Genomic DNA, 9,332 nt, shown 5'->3' with positions numbered 1-9,332 from the left:
CCACCAAGTGTAAGCTGAGACAGTAATAATACGCTGCTATCCTGCTCCACTCATTGAACACGGAACATGTGCATAATCATTACAAAGTTGGCTATATGCAGCCCAATAATTAAGTGTACTCGCAACTTCGCTTAAGTGCAGTGTCTGTCTGCTTATTCTCGAGACAGCCGGTATCCTGCGTAATACCTACAATATCTCTGCCAGTCTGAACTTTGCCTTTGTATAGTCTTGCGGAACCTCTAGCTGTCCGGTATTAATGATTTGGTAATATACGTTAAGGTTGTTGCCCTGTGTTTTTATACCCTGTTCCTCTCACACTTGTCTTGACTCCGGTCTAGAAGGGAACCCAGCTATCCTCTAGGTGTTGCTAGGACGGGAAGCCGGCCTAAAAACACCTAGCATAACAACTTTCATTTGGAAAACCATAACATGCTGCAGTGAATTTTGTGGCTTCAGCAGTAACATCAGTCAGCTCTTCTTGTTGCCACCTTAATCTATTAAGTATCTTCCCACACTTTATTGCCTTTAACATTGCTCCTTTACCAATACCCCATAAATATGAAACACTGTCACATCCTGTAAGGACACGGGCAGGTAACAGACTGTTGAGAACATCTTGATTTTGTTCAACTGTTGCTTTGATATCTGCACTTGATCGTGAAGGGCTTGTTCTAACCATTACCATATTGCAGGCAAGATTTTTTTGCTTATAGAAGTGGCATAGCAGGACAAATATGTCTGTGTCATCAGCAACAGTTCTAACGCTGTGTCTTCCTGACCTTGCCAAATGGACAGCATGCTGCACCACAGTAACATCAGCTTCTTAATGTGTAGTGTGCAGGTCAGGCCTGCTTCTTCTGATTCCATTACAAAGCTCTACTGGTATTGGTTCCTTACCTGTAAACACAACGTGTTTGTCATTGTGTGGCAGTAGATCAGTGTCCTCACAGAGATACTCACAAATGAGATTAATCACTTGGGATTTATTGTGTGTAACAGATAAGCAGACCTGTGGTTGCAGAGGTGTTACCGTTCGTTCGTTTTAAAATATCCTTCACCTGTAGTGAAAGCCGGGCCATACATTAGCCCGGTAGGTGTTGCCAGTGACAGTCTGTGGCATCTACTTGTTTCCTTCCCAGCTCTAGTTGCTCGTGTTGCTTCTTTTATGCTTCCACTGTGATATCTGTCAAAGACCGGATGTGTGTTTGCTGCTAAAAGACAATGACATTTGTACTGCACAAACTTTTGTAAATGATCTTCTATAACACCTTTGCTTGGCCATTTGACAACCCAGAAAACTGCACACCCATCAAGAATTATAGCATCAGCTGGGACTGTTCTGCGATCAGATACTTCCACTTGGATTTTGGCTTTCAGGGTGGCTTTAGAAGGTGACAGCCTCATATCACCTGTTTTTTCCTGGAATAATGAGGGTGGAAATGCAGCCAACTCATAAGAGAGAACATCTCTCATGTTGATGTTCCTAGAGGTTTGAAGACAGAGCACTCTTGAATAGATCAATGTGGTATCATACACGGATTGTGACTGTCCACATTATTTTTTTTTTTCTTGACGTTGACATGAGCACAACTGGTCTTGTTAGTGGCTTGTGAGAACTCTGAGGCCATCCTTCCTCAAATGTTTTCATAATAGCTGCTCCCAATTGAACAGCCCTGTCAAAATTGACATGCTCTGCACATATCCTACATGTAACCACATTAATAAGTCAAGGTGGATGGCACTCTCCCTTCAGTGGATCTATGCAGCTTTGAAGCTTCTCACGAATTTTTGCTCTGTCTACTTCATCACTTTGTATCCTTGAAGGACTTTCTTCCTTATGGGTCATGACTGTGAATTGTGCGTTTCCATCAAGCATGGATACAACATCTTTTTTCAGTTGAGCGCAGATATGTAGTCCAAGAGCCCACATTTTCAATGCTGCTGGTTGATGGGTTATTCCAATAATTCCTCCTGGACTATGGCCATAACGCATGTAGGTTGTCTCAATGTACTGGTCAGACCAGATGCCATTCCAAGTGCCTGTTTGTTGTCGTAATACATGACCTCCGTTCATGAAGTCTTGAAGCACTTCACCAGGCAGTTTGCTCATAGAATGAAAGTAATACAAGGCATACCTTGCATAATTGGCATGACCACTAGCAAAGAAATAAGGACACCTCGTTCAGCATGAACAAACTGCATCATCAGAAATACTAACTTTACAAGGACATTGATCATTAAAACTTAAAAATCGTTAAAATAAAATGTTACTGAAATACCAGCCGTGGCAACAGGGGTCATCACAACACCCCCAGGGGTTTCTAGGGCGCGCGCTCAGTCCGTGTGATATGGGCATATGTCCCATATGGCCGTGTGCCCCTATTCCATGGAGTGCGCCCGGCGCAAACATCTCAGTCTGGGTGCATTACCCTCTGGCCTCGCCAGGATCGGGGTGGAGCTTAGAAGTCAGTTCCAGGCAACTCCCCAGTGATGGCCTAAAGCCGCACAATAAACGAGAAGGCCTGTAGCCACTCAGGTACAGCGATGGCCTGTAGCCGCACCAAAATAGTGGCATCCTGTAGCAGCACAATAAAATGACAGCCTGTAGCTGCGCCCAAAAGGAGACGGCCTGTAGCCACTCCAAACGCTGCTCACCTCCCCTGCAGAATTAGTGATAGTCTGCAGCTGTACTTGGGGAGAGAGTGGTATGACCCCTCTCCTTCTGCAGTTGCCTCGAGGGACACGACACCATTGATGGCCTGTAGCCGCACCAGTTAGAGACGCCTAAAAAGTCTCTCACCCCCTGTGACTTTGCAACCTGAGGGCGACCCTTGCTCAGCCCACCCCTACTGTGGCAGAGCGGGTCGCGGCTCTACTATCCCAGACCGAGGCAGCCCCCAGGAGAACCTCTGCCTAGAGGACTGGTGGAGAGGCCCTGTATTGTCCCCGGGAGTGTACGCCATCCAGCCAGCACCAGAGAGAGAGCAGAACCTGATGGGCTCCTGCCGGAGGCAACAGCGCAATAAGGCCCTAATGGCGGAGCAACGGGAGAAAGACTGCAGCCGATGGACCCTCAACGGTGCCCCCCAGTACCCCAGGGCATGACCTCTCCAGTCCCAGATGACTGCGACGCCCTTCCCAAACCAGGTGCAGACAGGAGCACCTACAGGAGTTGTTCGGCCCCAGCCCAAGGGGCCAGACTCCCATACCCAGCTCCACCAGCGAGAGGCCATTTACCACATCCGACTCCAGTCCACAGTGGGCGACGACGCCCCTGCGGGTAGTCCCATGTCCTTTGGCAGAAGGAACACCTGGAGGGACTCCGCCAACACCTGACTGACACCTGCGAGTTCCCGGGCCTCGTCTGCCCAGCCCGAGCCCCTGACCCTCTCCCACTCAACAGTGACTGCTCCAGAAAGACTGAATATAGTGCTCGCACAGTAAATGGTGAAAACAGTGAGTGATGAAGACAGTGCCCGAATCATAACTCCATAGACAGTGCATACCTACCTATTTACAGTGTCGGAAATAATACTTTACCACTACTTAGTGTAAAATGGAACACTAGCACCAAGACTATGAGGTATACACAGCCCTAGATTCAAACTGTGTGCAACCTCAAATTAATTATTTTACAGTGTCTGTTCTACATCCTCGTGACTGAGAGTATCCTGCGAGATACGTAAAATACCCGCCGCCGGACCACCCACCCCGCCACCCCCCACCCCACCACCGAGCCACTACCACACCACCACCCCAGGAGGACACAATGGTGGGGCTAGTGACCCAGGTCAAGAGGGTCACTGGGACACTACTGTCCTGAGTCCTTTTTCCCTGCAACTACCCCAACACCAGGTGACCGGAAAAAGGCAACGACTTTGCGGGCGGGACAGCCGTCACCAGAATCGGGGTGGGACTGAACAAAACTCAGTCCCAGGTAACACCGTGTCGACGGCCATTGTTACCACCTCAAGGGCAGGAGGCCCAAGGCTACGGCCAGAAGTGTACACCAGGGTAAGGGGGCCCTTGGCTACGGCTTTAGTGTGCATCGGGGAGGGCGCTGCCTCTGTTCATCCCTCTCCTGCTGTTCTCTCCTACGGGAGCAACACCGCATTGACGGCCACTGTACGTGACGGGGAAGGAGCGGCCACTGTACGCCCTTCAGTTGCTTCTCTAAGGGAAGATCAGCTCCCGGCTGCGGCCAAAGTACGTACCAGGGTAGACAGGCCCTTGGCTACGGCCTCAGTACATACCGGAGAGGGCGCGGCCTCTGTGCACCCCTCTCCTGCTTTTCCCTACTACGGGAGCAACACCGCGCCGATGGCCACTGTACGTGGCAGGGAAGGAGCGGCCACTTTATGCCCTTCAGTTGCTTCTCGTAAGACGGGTAGGCTTACGGCTACGGCCGCAGTACGTACCAGGTTAAGGCGACCCGAGGCTACAGCTTCAGTACGTACCGGAGAGGACACGGACCCCGTGTACCTTTCTCCTGCCTTTTCCTCCTGTGGGAGCCCTTTGTCACCATCCGGGAGTGTTGCCCCGGAGGTGTCGCCAGAGTGGTGGCAAGGCCCGATACCGGCCCTACTTCCTACCCCTGGGAAATCTCTGTTCCTGTCGGACACCAGACGGAGACGGTGCCGCAGCCCAACCCTGTCGGCGCCTTTCCCTACAGGCGACCGCAGTCCCAGGACTCCCAGGCCCGACCAGCAGCCTCCAGACGAGGGCAACCCAGGCTCCCTCACCCCACGGAGCCAGAGGCGACAGGCCCGCCTCCTCCAGCTGTTTGGCCCCAGTCCCGAGGGCCACCTATCAGGTCGAGGCCCCCAGACCGGAGGGCCTCCCTGCACCCCACCCACGAGGCTCCAGTACAAGGGCCTCCTCTCAGGTCGAGGCCCCCAGACAGGAGGGCCTCCCTGCACCTCACCGACGACCAGGACCCGGGCAGTGACTCCCCTGCGGGCAGTGTGTTGCCCCTTGCAGGCAGGCTCCCCCTAGGGCCTTCTCCTCACGCCCGTACTTCAGAGTGATCTCTACCCAGGATACACGGGTAAATAGTGACGCCCCTTGTACCGAGAACAAACCAGGGGAAATAACAATGAACAGTGACCGAGTGAAGTCCAGTGACAGTTACTATTAGTCTATAAGAACCCGATACCCGGCAGAACAGAAAATAACTTAAACCCTAAGTAAGAGAACTTATAGTGATTGTGTGAGTCCCAAATGAAAGAACTTTCAGTAACTGTGAACGGAGACTAGGGTGCGCGGGCGAATCAAAAGTCTGTGTATAAGTGCTGCTGCGACTGACTACATCAAGTGTCGCGATCCGCACTCTGTCCCATTTATAGTAGCATTCCCCCCACGGACTCTTAATCTTGTTCATTCCCCTTGCATCCAATTAAATATATATTCTGCCTAAAGATAAAACACGGGTATCGCTACATATAACTAATAACATAAGTGTACATGCATTATACTGTGTGTAAAGTGTAACTGTGCATTGTGGTGTCAAAGGCTAACTCTGTGCCCCTGTCTCCTGTATATCAAATATCACTCTGTGTTATATTGTAACGATGTAGAAATAAGGCAATAGATGTGTTAAGGTATACTGCCTGGTTTTTTTATGTCCTGTTCCTTTGTGGGTGCTTTACTTCCGGTCCGGAAAGAGGACCCTGCTCAGTCGCTGGTGTTCTTAGGACGAGAAGTCGACCTAAAAACACTCAGCATAACAATACGTATAGTATATCTCTGCCATTCCGAGTCCTGTCTAACATCCCCTGACATGGTATAGAGGACTGTGTGTTCCTGTTTGTATTGTACTGAAGAATATTGTATACGTTTAAGGTAGTTGCCCAGAGTTTTTATGCCCTGTTCCTCTTGTGGTGTATCCTAGCTCCGGTCTAGATAAAGAACCCGACTATATCATAGGAGTTCCTAGAACGGGAAGCCGACCTAAAAACACCTAGCACAACAGTTACAATGTGTAGATTACAGGTGATAATTTTGTTTAGTGCATGGTCTGATAGAAGTTAATATTATCGTATGAAGAAAATTAAAAACTGAAAAAAGATAGCTAAAAATGTTTTATTAGTATCATCATTCATGCAGGTGGCCATATTGGATTTCGGCCTCCATTTTGAAAAGCTCAAGTGTGCCAGCTGGATGCACTTCTTTTATTTTGATGGTTACATCCCAAAGTAAAAATTCAATAAAACTTTCTAAATGTCTCGGAACGAGGATCACCCGAAAAATGACCATTCTGCCACCAGACTAGAAAAGAACTATGCCGCCACCAAACGAGAATACCTATGGCATCATCTGGACCTTGGACCACTTTCAAGCCTATCTGGCGGGCACTCACATCACCATAATAACAGAGCACCAATCCTTGCAATGGTTACGCCAGTCTCAGCCCCACAACGCCTAGTTAGTCAGGTGGAGAGAAATCCTAGAAGAATTTGATTTCGATATAGTGTATCGGCGTGGCAAATTACATACAAATGCCGACGCCTTGTTCCGCCTGCCCATCAACGCCATCAGTACCGCCACCAGCCTCCTACAGAATGGCAAAGTAAAGATCGCCCCAATTGGATTTTTTTCATTCATTCATTGCCAGACGCCATGTATCCCAAACGGGGTGACCAACGGCTTAGAGTTAATTGTTTTACAGAGAGGGGCACTAATCCTCCACCAACCCCACTTGACACGTATACCACATCAAATATTCTCTAAGCTCCACCAACAGGGCGACCACCTATTCATCCATACTGGACATACAGTGCTCGATCCTGATACCGCCCTTGAAACGATGACTCACACTCAGACAACGGCATACATCAAGAGACAAAGAAACCCCTGCAAGTATTTAGCGATATGTACTGGACACCCGGCCCCTCCAACTTGACCAAACAAGTCATACAAGCCTGCCGTGCTTGTGCGCTGGGAAAGGTGACACGGACACCAGGCCTTACAGGAAACATCACTGCCCACAAGCTGTGGCAACTTTTGTCCGTAGATGTAGTCGGGCCCCTCCCCCATGAAGCAGGCTACAATTGCATCATAACTTTCGTGGACACTTATTCGAAATTCCCGATTGCTTGCCGGGCCAAGAAGCACCACGCCGTTGCCGTGGCCGACACCCTCGTCCGCCACATTTTTCCCTACTTCAGCATTCCCCGGGCCCTTCACTCCGACAACGCCTCAGAGTTTACCTGCAATATATGGAAAGAACTCGCCACCATCTTCAGGTACAAGCTCTCTCACTCTTCCCCATACTGGCCACAGGGAAACGGGATGTGCGAAAGAAGTCACCCTACCCTCCTCAACCATGTACGAACCAGAATGGAAGAATCACAAAACGAAGACTGGTCAGCCCACGTAAAAACTGTGCAGTGAGGGATGAAAACCTGTCCCCGAGAAGACGGCATTACCCCTCATGAATGAGCGTTCGGAGAAACCCCCCCTTCTCTTACCATTCTGACTGCACCTACAGCCCCCCTCCATGTCCCCCACGTTTGACCCCCTTCATCACCTCAGGAGCCGACTGCATCACTTACAAAACCAACAGGACCTCCAGCCTGACATCGTCCCCACCACTCCCTACAAGCCTGGCGATCCATCCCTAACATTCCAACACCCCGATTCTTGGGACCCTACACAATCATCAGCATTCCCAACCCCTACCAAGTAACCATCCAATATCACAACACTCCATGTCCATACCGGAATCGCCACATGCATCTCTTCCATCCCTCACAACCCACCTCACCTACCGCCTCTCAACCACGCCACACCCACTCCCCCACCTATTTGAAGACGCCGCCATCAAGCCCAGGCACCCCCCGCTCACTCCCGACCACCTCACCTCGTGAACCGAGCTCCTCGCCGCCTACACCTGTCCTTACCACCACCACTCCTAGATCCGGCTGTATCACGCCTACACACTCCTCAGCCTCACCCACTTCTCATTACACACCCACGTCCTCCACCATACCCCACACCAGCTCCACATCCTCCCTACACCCCCCCGGCGACCTCGCCTCCCAAATCACCACCAACCACCACCACACCTCCACCACCCAACCAATGGACCCACCACCCCCACCCGGCCACCTCACTTCGTGATCCGAGCTCCTCGCCACCTACACCTGTCCTCACCACCACCACTACCAGATCCGACCGTCTCTCGCCCACCAGCAAGATACACACCAACAACCTCACCCCCACCCCCACCAGTTCCAACACCACCCAGACAAGCCACCTCCAGCTTCCCCACAGCAAACACCTCCTCCATAAACCTCAAAATACATCAGGCAGGAGGGAAAGTTTCAGTGGCCAGACCAACAATGACAATTAGGCTGCTTTCACACGAGGCCACCGGTGGCCCAGTGTGAATGGGCCGGTAATTAGTGTAGCTGTATGAAAGCTCCGATTTGAAAAAATGCTACATTGAGTGGCAGCAACCGCCAGTGGCGGACACTAGTTGCGCGAGCGAGCCACTGCCGGGAGCTGGTTGCTGGCCGGGCAACCGAAGTGGCCTCGTATGAAAGGCTACATTGAAAACTATGGGAGGCAACTAATTGCGGCCACCGGTGGCCTCGTGTGAAAGCGGCCTTAAGGTGTGTCAGTTCCGTACTTTTCGACCCGCGCGACCTCATAAAACGCAGGTCACCTCATCCATCTCCAGCATTCAGCCCAGAGTCACCAGCCAGTCACTACACACCGCACCTCCAGAAATGAAAATCAAACACATGCTCTGGACCCCTACCCATGGAAACAACTACGCCTCCGCTGGAGACCACAACTTCTGCGTCTCCTGCAGAAGACCACACACACCTCCACCCTCGAGATAGAGTACCAACCCCACCAGGAGCCAAAACTACCCAAACAACATTGGATCTCACTTCTCCAACACCTCATGCCAACCTACCAGACCGCTACCCTTAATGTGTACTATCTCCAGCCATATGGACGTGACTTCTCCAGCCGCAACGGTGTTGAAATATGATATGTACCAAAGGGAGACTGCAGGGAGGCGCGACAAGAGAATGAGCCAGACATACGTCCCTAACCACCACGCTCCCCTCCTCCTCTCAACAGAATCCACGAGAGGTACGTCACCCTGCTACCTTATCCTCTACCTGGACCAGCGCGATGACGCCCACCGTGCTCGTCGGGGAAAGGACGTCCAGCATGCTCCTTTCACCTACTGCCTCCTGTAGGACCGCGACGACGCCCACCGTGCTTTCCTCACCTGCAGCCACCACCAGGAGCAGGACCACGGCAATGCCCACCGTTCTTGCTGGGGAGAGAATGCCCACCGTGCTCCTCTCTCC

General features: G+C 51.2%; 1 protein-coding gene across 1 annotated transcript; it reads left to right on the top strand.

Annotated features, from left to right (window-relative positions):
* Nucleotides 1–3,120: 3,120 nt before the first annotated feature.
* LOC145406743 (protein NYNRIN-like) lies at nt 3,121–7,687 on the top strand. The gene is made up of 3 exons (XM_080277841.1): nt 3,121–3,280; nt 6,821–7,244; nt 7,534–7,687. The coding sequence occupies exons 1-3, from the start codon at nt 3,121–3,123 to the stop codon at nt 7,685–7,687; spliced, it is 738 nt and encodes a 245-aa protein (XP_080133967.1).
* The last annotated feature ends 1,645 nt before the right edge of the window (nt 7,688–9,332 follow it).

This window comes from Coenobita brevimanus, chromosome 71, assembly GCF_032717465.1.
Source record: "Coenobita brevimanus isolate Jiangsu-jjx chromosome 71, ASM3271746v2, whole genome shotgun sequence".
Taxonomy (NCBI): domain Eukaryota; kingdom Metazoa; phylum Arthropoda; class Malacostraca; order Decapoda; family Coenobitidae; genus Coenobita; species Coenobita brevimanus.
Note: the sequence above shows the minus strand (reverse complement) of the source record. Positions and strands in the feature narration are given on the sequence as shown.